General features: G+C 50.8%; 1 protein-coding gene across 1 annotated transcript; it reads right to left on the bottom strand.

Moving 5' to 3' along the window:
* Positions 1-689: 689 nt before the first annotated feature.
* On the bottom strand, positions 690-2,599 carry OTUD1 (OTU deubiquitinase 1). The gene has a single exon (XM_054171433.1). The coding sequence runs from the start codon at positions 2,420-2,422 to the stop codon at positions 1,094-1,096; it is 1,329 nt and encodes a 442-aa protein (XP_054027408.1). The 5' UTR covers positions 2,423-2,599; the 3' UTR covers positions 690-1,093.
* Positions 2,600-16,287: the final 13,688 nt, after the last annotated feature.

Raw genomic sequence — 16,287 nt, 5'->3', positions numbered from 1 at the left:
ACATTTACATGTTTGACCCAGCAAACCATACAAACCTCCATTTAAATAACTTCCTTTGAAACCATACTGTGGAATCCCATTCCTGGTTAAGAAAAATAAAGTGGCTTAAAAAATGTTGTGATCAGATAAGGATTTTGTTGGTGCAACACCAGTGCCAAAAAAAAAACCCAACCCCAACCAGAACCAGGGCTTATACAAAAAGACACCATAACCTCAGAAACACAAACACCAAGGTGCAGTCAAGGCAATTATTGCCAAAGCAGGAGGCTATTATCTAGTCACAACATTCTGTTGCAAGTTAGTGTTCTGTTATTAGAGATAAATAACATAAATGGAGCAGAGGGTGAGCCAGCCAGGCAACAAGAGGCCAGTTTACTCAAAACAGTAATTAAATACAGAAGAGTCAATTGCTCCCTGTACTGTTCATCTGTAGCTGCATTCCAACTGGCTCAAAGGACCTGTCCTGTGCTCCAGGCAGAGGAAAGCAACTGTTCTGAAGAGCAGCCTGTTCATACATTGCTGCACTTTTGACACAAGCCATTGTTTCGGCTCTGCAAGAGAACCACCCGCCACGCTTCCAGCGGTCAGGGAGGGTCAGTTTGACATCAACTTCATGTGGTAAAAACACAGCAAGAAAATAGCTGTTACATCATCAGCCTTATTTACCAAAAAAAAAAAAAAATAATAAAAGGGGTCAAAACCAAAACAAAAAACCCACCCAAAACTTCTTTACAAACGTTTTTGGCTGTACAGCTGAAAGCCAGATAGTCATATGTCAGATGTAGAAGATGGAGGTAACAGTTTAAAAATCTTGTGCAAAAAATACATTCTGATAGAAAATAGACAGAAGGGAGGGAGGGGGGAACACGAAGCTACACGGAGAATCTGCTTGCAAATAATCCGAGGCTAAGTTTATACAACAGAAACATTACAAACGCCTTTGCATTTTATCCCCCACGAGCTACAGTCCTTCTCGGTCTGGGGTGCTGCTGCTTCGTTAAGGATTAAGGCATCACCATCACAGCCAGCACACCTTCTCTTCTGTCTGTCCCAGTCCCTGCAGCAAAGCTCCCAGCCTGCGGCCCAGACGTTCTCATGAGCAGGCGTTCTGCTCAATGTACATCTTGGACAAGGACACTGCCATGGACTTGGCCAGCTCCTCATCCCGCCGGCGCTGTACCTGAGTCTGTCTGCACCACGCCTCGTACTCCGGGTTGGGGCACACGCGGTCCAGCACGGCATCGTAGTGCCCGTTGCTAAGCCAGCTCAGCCAGATACTGGGCCGTGTGGGATCCTCGGGTCCCAGGTAGTGAACCATGGTGGAGACGGTGGGGCTCTCGGGCCGGCCGCCCGTGGTGAGGTGGATGTTCACGTTCAGCATTTGCCCCATAGCCAGCAGCTCCGGGTAGCCGGCCCAAGCCCCGTCCTGGGCGGCCCCGATCAGGAATTCTCCCACGTCGCCCTCGATGATGGGGTTGAAGTGGTCCAGGTGGTCGGCGATGTAGTGCACGGTCTGCTCGCGAAGCTCGCCGTGCAGCCGCTGGTCCCCGTACACCGCCTTGCAGACGGCGCGGTAGAGGCAGTTCCCGTCGGGAATGATGTGGAAGCGGAAGCGGCCCTTCTGCCGCAGGTACTTGTCCTGCTTTTCCACCTCGGCCAGGTACAGTGCCAGCTTCTCGCTGCGCTCCGGCCTGCCGCCCGGCGCTCTGCGCACATCGGGGCTGCCCCCATCCTCATCCTCCTCCTCGGGCGAGCGACCGGCGGCGGGCTGCGCCTGGCTACTGCTTCTCTCCGCCGAGCGACAACCGGGGACCAGCCCGGGCTGGGCGCCGGCGGCCGCCGCCTGCAGCGCCTGGCAGTGCTCGCTGAGGCGCAGGCTGCGGTTGCTGGGCTCCTCGGCGGGCGGCGGCAGCACGGCGGCCTCGCCGTCCCCCCCGGCCTGCCGCATGCTCTCCAGGATGCCCTCCAGCAAGGCGCGGCTGCGGGGAGAGGCCGGTACCAGCTCGCCGGGGGCCTCAGGTCTCTGCACGATCCGGATGGGCACAATCCGCTCCAGCGGCCGGCGGCGGCTGACGGTGACCTGGGCGCAGGAGCTGTACTGCGGGCCGCCCGCCGGCCGGCTGCCGGAGCCCGCCGCGGGGCCGCTGGGCATCACCTCCAGGCAGGAGGAGAAGGCGGGCATGGCGGCGGCGCTGCTGCTGCTGCTTCCCCCAGCGGGAACGAAGCCGTCTTTGGCGGAACTCTCGGCGGTCGGGCTAGGGCCCGCGGCGACGGCAGCGCTCGGTGCCTCCGCGGAGGGGGGTCCCGGCGACAGGGAGACTTTGAAGACACCGGCAGTGCTTGGCGAGGTGGCAGCAGCGGTTGCTGCAGCGGCTGTCCCTCCTGCCGGATAGTGGGTGATCACGGAGCTGTAAAGCTGCATCCTCAGCTCCCCGCGGGCGGCGCTTTATAGGCGGCGCCGTCGGACCCGGGGCGGGGAGCGGCGGGGGCCGCGCTGGGGCAGCCGGAGAGGATGAGCCGCCCGGGTAAAAATAAACAAGGGCATCACCCCCCTGCCCCGCCCCTGCGCTCCCCGCTGCCGGCTGGGCCCTGCGGCGGCAATTCCGACTGCGCCACCAGCACCGCGCGGCCCAGCCGCCGCGCTCCGGCCCCTTCTGGAAGCTGCTGGAGGCCGGGCCGGGGGCGGGGCCGCGCCGTGTTTACCTCAGGGCCCAGGCACGTTGGAATGCGCGGGGCGGGGCGGGCCAGAGGGCGGCACGGGGCAGGGCGCGTCACAGGGCGCCGCCGCCCATTGGCGGGAGAGGCAGGGGCGGGGCGGTTCGACCCTCAGCGGCGACGGGCCTCCCACAGCCCGGGCCTGAGGTGCCCTTAGCGCCATGTCCTCTGCGGGATCGGGCTGCCGGGTTTCGCTGCCGTGTTCTCGGGGGGATCGGGCTTGAGGCGTGACTGCTACAGGGGTGCCTGCTTCCGTGTTGCCTGGGGAGGCCGAGCCTGAGATCCCCTGCCGTGCGCTCTGGGAGTCCGGGCCTGCGGTGCTGCCGCGACCGTGTTTTCTGTGGGGTCTGGGCTGAGGGAGCTTCTGTCCCCTGAGGAGGGCCGAGCGGTGTGCGGTGGACATGAGCTGCGCTCTCGCGTATGGGGCCAGCTTCCCTGGTCAGCCGCTGCCGGGGAGGCTGCGCTCCGCCTCGGCGCCGCCGGAGGGAGGCGCGGGCAGGCGGATGGAAGCAGCAGGTGCCTCGGTCGGAGCGGTGTTCCGCAGAGAAACGCCCGATCCATCGTGCCGGGCTGTCGGCACCTCACTTCGGCTGTCTGGGCGGGATACGAGCGATGAAACCGAGTGATAACGGTACGGAAACTACAAAGAGTTGCATCGGGTCTTCTCCAGGGCCCACCTAGAAAATGCCACAGAACGTCACCAAAAAAAACCCAACTTCTCATGAGACAATTTGTCAGCCAAGCACTTTGCTTTCCGTAGGCTTGACCATCCAGTATCAATTACTGGGTGTACTGCTGGGAGTTGAATGATGCTCTGCTGTAGCCATACTGTTGCTGGGAAGGAATGTTGATTCTGCCTACGTATAATCAGTGGAATGGGTCGTAACTTGCAGCTGAGACAGGAATAATATTCACCCATTAGTTTTCTTACAGCATTACACAGGCTGCTATTCGTCCAGCTGCTGTCCTCCTTTGGAAAAATGTAGTGTATGCATACATGAAAAGTGTGATGTAAATCAGCATGTAATGATAGGTGGGACCAGGTTTAAAATGCAGGGCTCGTAAAGATCATTGATAATCAGATTATTAATGCTTACAGTGTCTTAATTTAAGCCATATCTTTCAGCCTTAGCTGTGGTATAAATAAAGTCATACCTAAGCCTTTGTCCACGAGCGATGACGTTACCTGGACGCACTGGATTTATGTTGTGACAGGCATGCTGACCAAGAAGCACTGGATTGTGCTATGATCAAATGTTAACACTGATGTTTATTCCTACCAAAATGGGAAGGTGTTGATATGCATCTTTAGAAAGTATTTTTCAGATGTTCTGGAGTCCACCCCACAGCCTCAAATATCTTTGGGAAAGCTTCTGGAATCCAAGCAGATTGCACAAACCAAACCCACACTCTGTTTAGGATATTCTAAAAACAAATCTCTTTTCCTTGTTCATTTATTAAGAGGATCACTTGCAACAGACAGGAGTGTTTAAAATAGTTGTTACTTTAATCCTTGGTCATCTTTGGATCCATGTCCAAGGATCTAATTCTTACCTTCAATCTCTGCAGCTGATTCCAAGGCTACCAAAAACACAGAATCACAGAATTCTCAGGGTTGGAAGGGACCTCAAGGATCAGCCAGTTCCAACCCCCCTGCCATGGGCAGGGACACCTCACACTAGAGCAGGTTGCTCAGAGCCACATCCAGCCTGGCCTTAAAAACCTCCAGCAATGAGGCTTCTACCACCTTCCTGGGCAACCTGTTCCACTGTCTCACCACCCTCGTGGAGAAGAACTTCTTCCTAATGTCTAATCTAAATCTCCCCTCCTCTAGCTTGGATCTGTTCCCCATAGTCCTATCACTACTGAAAAGTCCCTCCCCAGCTTTCTTGTAGGCCCCTACAGATAGTGGAAGGCCACAATAAGGTCTCCTTGGAGCCTTCTCCAGACTAAACAACCCCAACTCTATCAGCCTGTCCTCACAGGACAGGTGCTCCAGCCCTCTGATCAGCCTCATGGCTCTTCTCTGGACATGTTCAAGCATGTCCATACTTTCCTTGTAATAGGGGTTCCAGAACTGGACACAGTACACAATAGAGGATTTCCTTCTCTTTTCCCAGAAAACACATTCTGATCCCCTCAGCTTCCATGCTGAAATCCCTCATGCTAAAAAAAATACTTATGGGAAACAGTTTTCACATCCATCTTGTAATGGGTTGGGGGATGTGAAAACTGTTTTTTATCCTGGCTAAAACACAGTAGCTAATTCCATGCATTGTTGGGAATCTCTAAATAAAAATGTATGGAGTTGAGCTATACCTCCACAATTACTGTCTCCAAACTTGTCATGTAAGAAGTGCATCAGATACGAATGGCAGCCCCAGTGTCCTGAGCTGCCTGCTACAGCCACAAAGTTGGTATCTTTAGAACAAATGGTAATGGGCATTAACCTGAAGTGGGTTTGGCAGCCTGTTACTGGGGGATAAGATGTTACAACTGCTCTGAAATTACAGAGTGACTCTTGGATTTCAGAATGTTCAGAACTTGGTTTTAAATATAGCTTGTGAGAGCAGTCAGTAAGGCTTTTCAGGACAAGAGGAAATGGCCTCTAGTTGCACCAGGGGTGGGTTAGGTTGGAGATTAGAAGAAACTTCTTCCCTGAAAGGGTTCTCAACCACTGGCACAGGCTGCCCAGGGAGGTGGTCGAATCCCCATCCTTGGGGGTGTTTCAAAGAAGCAGAGACGTGGTGCTGAGGACCATGGGGTTTTAAAGTCTTTTTCCAACCCAAACGATCCCATGGTGAAGTCTTTCCTATATTCCCAGTTAAAATGCACATGGCAAATTGCTAGTAAGGTTAAAACACAATCAAAAGCTGTTACTAGGTAACAGAGTCACAATAAACCATTTGTGCCACTCAGTGTTAATAGCATGCTACCTTCCTTGTAATTGTCACCTCCCATGTGAAGTAAATGGAAAGAGAAGCTCAGCTCGGCGCGGTTTGCCTGTGCTGTTATTAAATACTGACAGCATTATGTAACTGAGCGCCCAGGGTGAGGCACACCTGCCTGGCCTGGGGGCCATCCAGTGTCTCTGGGTGAGCAGTGACCAAAGGCCCACCGAACCCCTCCAGCACAAAGCACCTCATGGCTAGTTTTCAGCTTTCCTACCAGCAGCTACCAGAGATCAGCACTTCCCTAAACAAGTCATTTTCTGAGAGGTCTGACCTCTGGTTTTACCAACAGCATCCCAAATCATGCTTTGCTCCAGAGAGTGCAAGTGCTGTGAGTACAGATCTTGTGAAAAAGACTTTTGAAGGAAGAAGCTGAATGCCTTCAGTGGAAGGGTATCTACAGGGGGCAGGGGCACATTCTTGTGCCTTTAGCAACTTTTGCCTCCAGTTAGCTGGGAGGGATGCCATTTGTCTGAGCAGAATCTTGTAGAGCTGCTCTTGATATCAGGGAAAAATTCAGCTTGGCTTTAGTATGGCGTGGAGAAAACACAACACATAGATTGATGCTTCCAGAATATTCCTGCATTTGCCACTTCTGTCATTTTTGCTTCCATGTTCCTAGATTCAAAGAATGGTTTAGGTTGAAAGAGACCTTAAAGATCATCTAGCTGCAACCCCCTGCATCCAACCCAGCCTTGAACACCTCTGGTGATGAGGCATCCACAACCTCCCTGGGCAACCTGTTCCAGTATCTCACCACCTTCACTGGAAGGACTTTTTTCCTAATACCCAGTCTCAGTCTCCCCTCCTCAAGCTTCAGTCCATTCTCTCTCACCCTATCACCACAAGCCCTTGTAAAAAGTCCCTTTCCAGCTTTCTTGTAGCCCCCTTCAAGTACTGGAAGGCTGCTCTAAGGTCTCCTGGGAGCCTTCTCCTCTCCAGGCTGATCAGCCCCAACTCTCCTAGCCTGTCCCCTTAGAGGAGGTGCTCCAGCCCTCTGATCATCTTTGTGGCCTCCTCTGGACCTGCTCCAGCAGTTCAATGTCCTTCTTATGTGGGGGCACCAGAACCGTGCACTGGGTATGTTGTGGCCTCACAGGCACTAGAGAAGCTTGGAAAGCAAGGAGAACACAGTCTGGACATGCCTCTCTCCACGCTCCATTAATTCACATTCCTGGACTTCTGGTTCACTCACTACAGGGTAAGCTACAGTCCCTTGCTAGTACAGAACAGGCCACGGAGCCATCTCTGTAGTAGCCAAGCGTAAACATCTCCCGTGGCTGCGTTTCTCCTGCCCTGACTGTTATCCCTGGTTACGCTGCACATTCCAGGGATTGCTGAGATGGCTCAGAAGGCAAACCACAATCACAGAAACAGCTGGGCAACAGCAGTGGCACTCACTGACGTAAAGCCAAATGCCTGAGAGCAGAGCTACTTTTAACTCTGCCGCGGAGTAGCTGCATGAGTGACAGGGCAGGAGCAAATTAATTACATCACCAGGAACATTTGTGAGGGAAGAAGGGAGGAGAAGTTAGCTTCAGTGATGGATTAAATGACACCGAATAAGCATTTCCACTGCCTTTTTGTTAATGCCGACATAGCAGCCACCCAGCCCATTTCTGTATTGGCTGAGGTATTTCTGGCTGAGGTATTTAGTGAATTCATCTCTCCTCTAATGCAAAACGAAATGTTTCTGTAATGTCAGATGTTGCTGTTCATAATGTGAAGTGGTGCACCAAGGACCAGATGCAAAAATGAATAGAAACCAGAAATAGGGTGTTTATTTTTTCGGTATGGAAGGGGAAAAAAAATACATATAAGCTGGAACTAGAAGGAACTTTTTGAGTCATCAACTTTATCTTCTGCTGCCTGCAGGTGATCATATCATAGCTCATGTATGTGATATATATCATAGAGTTCCCTTCATAGAATTACCATGTTTCTGGTAACTGGCTTTAGTTAATGAACCTGTAAAGATGTCACGGGCCAACAGCTCTGCCAGAATAACTAATTCTGCCCTTCCCCTCTCCCAGGCTCTTTTCTCCTGATGCCAGCTGCTCTGTGACAGCTGAAGTGTTGGTATTAACTAGACTGCCTGCTTCCTTCAACCCTCAATGCAACCCTGACAGTAAAAGGAGAGAAAGCGTACCCACGCTTCCTCTGAGGTGTGAATGCTACAGAGAACTTACTGCTGGGGTTCTATCCTGCACAGAGCAAGGGCTGTGTCTTGGAGAGCTTCGCCTCACAATCTGCTGTTCAGCTTCTCCTGCACTATCACGTTAAAAATCTTAACATCTCCTTACAACCTCGCTCACTGCATGGGTGCAGCAGTCATCAGAGATGAAACCCACACTGTGACATCATGTGGCAAGAGCCTGTGGAAAAAGGGCTCTTGGTGATAAACATAGACCTTATCTCATAGCTCAGCAGCTTGGGTGGTATCACAAATCATAACTGAGCCCCTAAATGTGAGCGATGACGCAGGCTAAGGCTCTCATTTCTACTCAGAAGTGTAACTGGCATTTGTGGTGGTCATTGTGCAGACAGCCTTGAGATGCTAGCAGTGAAATAAAAAGGGGGGGTGGATCTACAATGCTGTTTCCTCTGCAGAAATAACAGTGGGAATCACGTGGTTTAAAAATAATAGTGGTAATAATGTGGTTTAAACAAGCTTTAGAATGTGCATGACCTTTAGAAAGGGTTATCTTCTCTCTCGTAATAAGCCCTCCAAGACACAGAAGTGTTTGCAATGTCTGTAGTTTGCTATCAGTCACAGGAAATCAAATAGTCACCTTCTCTCCCTTTCATGTTGGTTAATGGAAAATTTAGGGTTGAAGAAAAGTAGCTGTTTGGGCTGAGGTCAAGAGCAGAACAGAGTTCTGACAAGGACTGTCTGTGAAGGAGGTAGGGGAAGTGGGCAATACAGAAATACCAGAAGCAGGAAATCACTGCTCACAATTACAGGAAATATTATTAATAGGCAAATCTTGATAAAAATTGTAAGCATGAAGTATCTTGGTAGAGAAGAAGGAGCAATGCTGCCTATTCTTGAAGTTAAAAACTACTTCAGTGAAGTAGCAGCTAGCCATCAATTCCATGTGTGGCCCCACAGAATCACAGAATGGTAGGGGTTAGAGGGAACCTCTGAAGAGTCATAGAATGGTTTGGATTGGAAGGGACTTGAAAGATCACCTAGTTCCAAGCCAATGCTGTGGGCAGGGACACCTCCCACTAGCCCAGGTTCCTCAAGGCCTCATCCAACCTGGCCTTGAACACCTCCAGGGAGGGGACATCCACAACCTTCCTGGGCAACCTGTTCCAGGATGCCATTGGCCTTCTTCGTTGCAAGGGCACACTGCTGGCTCATGGCCATCCTGTTGTCTACCAGGACTCCCAGATCCTTTTCCTCAAAACTTCTCTCCTTGGAAAGGCTTTGAGAACAGACTGATTCAAGGGGCAGCGTCATCCCTTCTGTCCTCCACAGCCACGCAAGGCACGCTTTTCCCCACCTTTGCTGCCATCAGTAAGCAGCAAAAGGAGGAATCATCACTTCACACAGCGAGGTGAGTGTCACAGAAAGCCAAATGTCATCATTCATGCTTTGAGAGTCATGGAATAGCACATAATTACATCTATCAGCCTCCCTGTTCCACTGCAAGTCCTTCCTGTGGGAAAGGGCTGTGGTTAGGTACTACACAACCAGCTCAGCAAGTCCTGATGCAATGCAGGGAGAGAACCTACCTCATCACAATTAAAAACCTGCTCTGTTTCCATCTGTGCAGCACAGAGCTAACTGTTACTGCAAGGTCAGATCACAGCTGTTTAACGTCACTGTTGAGAAAAAAAAACATAACACAGACAGAGCCATTAGAGAGGAGGGGTGACATGAATGCATCCTGCTTAATGGCCTACTCTGTGTTCTAGTTAAACCCTTCCTAACCCAGTTTCCTATACAATACAAAACTCTCTTTCTGATTTGACATTTTCAAAGTTCTAACATAGCAAGAAATAATTGAAAGCAGCATTTATAACCCCATGAACCCAAATCTGAAGCAGTTGTCACTGGAAGAAGTCAGCACCAGCTAGAGTCCAGTTAAGGGATTTACCAAATCATACAACCCTGAGCAATGGTCTAAGTAAAAGCGTGAAGTGTGGCAGATTGATCACATCATACAATTGTCAGGGTTGGAAGGGACCACAAGGATCAGCCAGTTCCAACCTCCCTGCCATGGGCAGGGACACCTCACACAAGATCAGGTTGCTCACAGCCACATCCAGCCTGGCCTTAAAACACCTCCAGGGATGAGGCTTCTACCAACTCCTTGGACCTGCTCCAGCATCTCCAGATCCTTCTACCTCGCTCCTGGACTGGTAAGCAGTATGTCCAGAGAAGGGCTACAAGGATGATCACAGGGCTGGGGCTCCTCTGCTATGGAGAAAGACTGAGAGAGTTGAGGTTGTTCAGTCTGGAGAGAAGGCCCTGAGGAAACCTTATTGTAGCCTTCCAGTATCTGAAGGGGGCAACAAGAAAGCTGGGGAGGGACTTTTTAGGCTCTCAGGTAGTGATAGGACTGGGGAAAATGGAGCAAAAATAGAAATGGGTAGATTCAGATTGGATGTTAGGAAGAAGTTATTCCCCATGAGGGTGGTGAGACACTGGCACAGGTTGCCCAGGGAGATGGTGGAAGCCTCATGCCTAGAGGTTTTTAAGGCCAGGCTGGATGTGGCTCTGAGCAACCTGCTCTAGTGTGAGGTGTCCCTGCCCATGGCAGGGAGATTGGAACTGGATGATCCTTGAGGTCCCTTCCAACCCTGACAATTCTACGATTCTATGAAATTCAAGAGTGCAAGATGAAAGATCATCCACCTGGTGGCAGGTCACTATTTCAGTTATTAGCAGAATCTCATCTGTGGGAAACCATCAGGACAGAAGAAAGACCCACAGATTCTATTGAGCTGCAGGATCTCTGTGGGGTTTGATGTGATGTAGCTTTCAAAAGGACAAACAGCAGGCTAGTTGGTATCCAAAGTAAGTAGTTTCTTGCAGAAAGGACTTGTAAGACTTAATCTAGTAGTCCTGGGGGTGTTGGGTAGAAGGTTGGACTTAATGATCTTAGAGGTCTTTTCCAAGTTTCATGATTCTATGATCTGGAATACCAAATGCATTTCTGGTCAACACTGCTGAAGGATGTTGAACAGGAACATGAGCAAAGGGGAATTAAAATCATCAGGGCACTAGTGACTGTCTAACAAGAGGAGACCAACTGTGACTTGTGTTATGTAACGAAAGTTGAGAAGGGATCTCTATTAATACATCCTAGCTGAAATACCAGGGAGTGAGAGGAGCTCATTAATGTAAAGGAGAGTGGTGGCCAAAAAGAATGGATACAAACTGGCAGTGAGTAAATTTAGTCTTGACTCACAGCCTTGGCTTTCAGATATGACACAATTGCAAAGAATTTGACAAAAGGATCCTAGTAATGAGATAGTGGCAGAACATGGTGACATTAGGATGGCCCATGGCCATGAGGACCCTTGTAGTTTAGTGATAACAGCAGGACACTACCTTGGGAAAGACTTTGATCCTCATGCACAGTCAAATCTCATCCCACTTCCACCTTCCATGCATCCCTATTTCCTGGGGGGGTTATGATCTGTCCTCCTCTCACCCTGCAAATGCTGCCACATTTCTTCCTCCCAAACTGTCCAAGGAATTAGGGCAATTAGATTAAACAAAGTCAGTTCCCTTATGAAGTCTGCTGCTGCTTTAGCAGCCTTGCAGAAGGATTTGTATGCCTGAAGATCAGCTCAGGTTTTTCCAGAAAGGCCATAGAGTGTGTTTCTCTTAGGTCAACACGGGTGGCTCAGATAACAAGGAGAAGCAGGAAATGTGTATGGATTGAATTGTCATGCTGAAACCCACTCTAACTTAGGAAATGATCTGTTTCTCTGAAATCCAGGACTAAGATTTTGGGCTGTAAGGGAAAACATAACCAGAACTATTAGCATGTGAGCTTGGTTACCTTGGAGACTCAATCAGAAATGAATGAGCCGACATTAACTGTTGATGGCTTCAGTCAAAGGAGACTGAATGTGTAAAATGACCACAATTAGAATCTGAAGTAGGTGGAAGTGGACAACAAGAAGCTTTATTGAGCACTGCCAGTGCCATCCTGTCACTGAAAGTGAACCTTCCCAGGCCAAAGAGACAAACAGACACACCCACAACAGATACAGCAGCTTTGTTGTTCCATTTTAACATGATGGACCCTGAATATTGTGGGGTTTAGTTCAGCAATAAAAGCGCACCTTGTTTGGAAAAGACGTCAAGCAGCAGCCCCTTAGAAGTCAAGTTCATCTAAGCTGTGTGGGAAGCCCTGTAGAGAAAGAGCAGAAGCCCAGTCTCTCACTTGTGGTGCCACAGTGTCCCCTACATAGCCACTGATGCTGCTGGAGACACAGGGCACAAAGCAGAGGATCTTGGTTTCAAAGATTACAGCTAAACTCATTTTGCAAAGCTACACCCAGGAGGTGGTGGGTGAGCAGCTGGATGGCAGCAGACACTGTGCACACAGGATGTGATTGGCTGCATCAAAAGAAGCATGGCCAGCAGATCTCAGCTCTGCTAAGACTTCACCTGGACTACCATGTCCAGGTCTGGAGCAGGGCCACGAAAACAGTTAGGGGGCGTGGAACACCTCTGCTAGGAAGAGAGGCTGAGGGAGCTGGGGGTGTTCAGCCTGGAGAAGGCTCTGGGGGCAGGGGGACCTAAAAACAACCACCTCCCAGTACCTGAAGGGAGCCTGCAAGAAGGCTGCAGAGGGACTGTTTATAAAGCCCTGCAGTGATAGGATGAGGGGCAGTGGCTTCAAACTAGAGCACAGCAGATTTAGATTGGATGTTAGGAACAAGCTCTGCACCAGGAGGGTGGTGAAACAATGGAACAGGCTGCCCAGGGAGGTGGTTGGGACCCATCCCTGGAGATATTCAAGGTGAGGCTGGACAGGGCTCTGGGCAACCTGATCTAATTGAGGATGTCCTGCCCAGGGAGGTGGTGTTCAAGAGGGGACTGGATGCGGCACTTGGTGCCATGGTTTAGTTAGTCATGAGGTGTTGGGTGACAGGTTGGACTTGATGATCTCTGAGGTCTTTTCCAACCTCATTGATTCTGTGATTCTATGTCCCTGCTGACTGCAGAGGGCACTGGACTGGATGAGCTCTGGAGGTCCCTTCCAACTCAGCCCATTCTATGATTTTATTTTGCCATGTAAGATTTGGCACCAGTACCTCTCCAAACCCATTTTCAGCAGCTCCTAACTGGGGATCACAAACCCCTTTTTCAAGGAATTTGGTGAATGAAGACTACAAACAAATAACTTTTGTTTATCACCTCAAGAGAATCAATAGCTGGCCTTGCCCAGGCTAGACAGTAAAGACAGCTCTAAATAAACAAGATTATTATGACAGCAGCAGGTAATTAGGGTGTGAAGCACTGAGTTACTTAACATATATTGTTAGAATAGTTAAGAGCAGGCTGCAATGAAAAGTAAGAAAACCACCAACTCAGGATGAAATGGCTGAGGAACAAAGCACTGATTTTTTCAGTGTTCATGAATAAATGTGAATCTTCTCACCAGATGCTTTTAATAGATACAAAATCCTCCCTTCACACGTTGGAAAGCCATGTGTAAGATTAAGAAAATGAGTTTCCTTAACCTGTAGTCTGACTGCTGCTTCTCATGTTAATGTAGTCTGGGGGCAGTTTTTGCCACATCACATGTGGCCTGTGTTAATTTTTGTTTCCCAATGGCAAGAGTAGGAGTTTTTCCTAAACCAAAATGCACCACTCTCTACATTACTGTTGTTGGAAGATCACCTAAGAGTTTGGGTTGGAAGAGACCTTAAAGAACATAAATCCTTATGTAGCTTTAAAAAACCCAAACCAACTGAATTTCCTTTTCAAACTGATTGAAGGAGAGAGAGGGGGATGAAGCTCAGGATGGTCATTGGGAATTGTTGTTATTTGGGTAGCATTACATGTAATATTGTCTGAAATGTCATGACATGGAGAAAATGTTAACAGTAATTTATCTAGAGCACAGCAACTCTCCCCAGGGTACTCTCACAGTATCACCAAGGTTGGAAGAGACCTCAAAGATCATCGAGTCCAACTTGTCACCACAGACCTCATGACTAGACCATGGCACCAAGTGCCACGTCCAATCTCCTCTTGAACCCCTCCAGGGATGGGGACTCCACCACCTCCCTGGGCAGCACATTCCAAAGGCGAATGACTCTCTCTGGGAAGAACTTTCTCCTCACCTCCAGCCTAAACTTCCCCTGGCGCAGCTTGAGACTGTGTCCTCTTGTTCTGGTGCTGCTTGCCTGGGAGAAGAGACCAACCCCCTCCTGGCTACAACCTCCCTTCAGGGAGTTGTAGAGAGCAATAAGGTCTCCCCTGAGCCTCCTCTTCTCCAGGCTAAACAACCCCAGCTCCCTCAGCCTCTCCTCACAGGGCTGTGCTCCAGACCTCTCCCCAGCCTCGTTGCCCTTCTCTGGACACGTTCAAGTGTCTCAATGTCCTTCCTAAACTGAGGGGCCCAGAACTGGTCACAGTACTCAAGGTGTGGCCTAACCAGTGCAGAGTACAGGGGCACAATGACTTCCCTGCTCCTGCTGGCCACACTATTCCTAATGCAAGCCAGGATGCCGTTGGCCTTCTTGGCCACCAGGGAAGATACACTTGTGTTTTCAACAGCAGCTCCTTAAGCTCCAACAGGGAATTCTGAGTTAGCTGAACACTCCTAACAGTGAGGGAGCCGGTTGGAGGTAGGGAAGAGCTTACAGAGGTAGATGCATGTTGGCCGCAAACAGGAATGTATGAGGAGCCTTTAGCCTCTCAGGAGTGGGGTTCTCCAGGGCGACGAATTCGTCCCCCGGGGGTGGCTTTCGGGAGGGAACACAACAGCGGGGCGGGCTCGCAGCCGGCCAGGCTGCTCCGCCCCCGCTGACAGCAGCAGCCTCCGCGGGGGCGGGCAGAGGCCGGCGGCATGAGGCGGCGCCTTTGCGGGGCCGAGAAGCGCCGCAGCCACCGCGACCCACGCACACAGCACCGCCCGCCCCAGGCTCCGCCGCTGCCTCACTTCCTGCCGCCCGCGGGCGGAAGTGCCTCCGAGCTGGCGGCTCCGGGCGGCGCCGCGGGGCCCCTGCCGTGGTTCCGCTGGGCGACGGCTTGGCCAGCCCCGTGAACGGCCCAAGTCATAGCGCCAGTGCCACAAGCGGGGAAGGGTTAGACCCACGTGTAATGTCAGTGCCACAAGCGGGGAAGGGTTAGACCCACGTGTAATGCCAGTGCCACAAGCGGGGAAGGGTTAGACCCACGTGTAATGTCAGTGCCACAAGCGGGGAAGGGTTAGACCCACGTGTAATGTCAGTGCCACAAGCGGGGAAGGGTTAGACCCACGTGTAATGCCAGTGCCACAAGCGGGGAAGGGTTAGACCCACGTGTAATGTCAGTGCCACAAGCGGGGAAGGGTTAGACCCACGTGTAATGCCAGTGCCACAAGCGGGGAAGGGTTAGACCCACGTGTAATGTCAGTGCCACAAGCGGGGAAGGGTTAGACCCACGTGTAATGTCAGTGCCACAAGCGGGGAAGGGTTAGACCCACGTGTAATGCCAGTGCCACAAGCGGGGAAGGGTTAGACCCACGTGTAATGTCAGTGCCACAAGCGGGGAAGGGTTAGACCCACGTGTAATGCCAGTGCCACAAGCGGGGAAGGGTTAGACCCACGTGTAATGCCAGTGCCACAACCAGGGTAGGGTTAGACCCATGTGTGATGCCAGTGCCACAAGCGGGGAAGGGTTAGACCCACGTGTAATGCCAGTGCCACAACCAGGGTAGGGTTAGACCCATGTGTGATGCCAGTGCCACAAGCAGGGAAGGGTTAGACCCACGTGTAATGCCAGTGCCACAAGCAGGGAAGGGTTAGACCCACATGTAATGTCAGTGCTACAAGCAGGGAAGGGTTAGACCCACATGTAATGCCAGTCCCACAGGTAGGGTAGGATTAGACCCACATGTAATGCCAATCCTACAAGCAGGGTAGGATTAAATCCCAAACACAAAATCATAGAATTGCCAGGGTTGGAAGGGACCTCAAGGATCATCCAGTTCCAACCCCCCTGCCATGGGCAGGGACACCTCACTCCAGATCAGGTTGCTCACAGCCACATCCAGCCTGTCCTTAAAAACCTCCAGGCATGAGGCTTCCACCACCTCCCTGGGCAACCTGTGCCAGGGTCTCGCCACCCTTATGGTGAAGAACTTCTTCCTAATGTCTAATCTAAATCTACCCTCCTCTAGCTTGGATCCATACTAATTCCAGTCCTACAAGTGGGGCAGGATTAGACCCAAATGTGCAGACAGCTTTTCCATTTACTGAGGGCCGCCAGATCAAGTGAAGGGATAAGCATGCTTTAATTCACCTTACTATAATTGGTCTGTGGGAGGCAGAAACATAGACACCAATTCAAATGGGTTTTGGTTCAGTAAAAAAAAGCATCTTGATAAATTTGATCCTTGGCTTCTTAGACTACCAAACAGGAGCGGTGACCACTCGT

Source organism: Dryobates pubescens, chromosome 21 (assembly GCF_014839835.1).
Source record: "Dryobates pubescens isolate bDryPub1 chromosome 21, bDryPub1.pri, whole genome shotgun sequence".
NCBI classification, from domain to species: Eukaryota; Metazoa; Chordata; class Aves; order Piciformes; family Picidae; genus Dryobates; species Dryobates pubescens.
The sequence above is the reverse complement of the archived record's forward strand: the minus strand, read 5'-3'. Positions and strand labels throughout refer to the sequence as shown.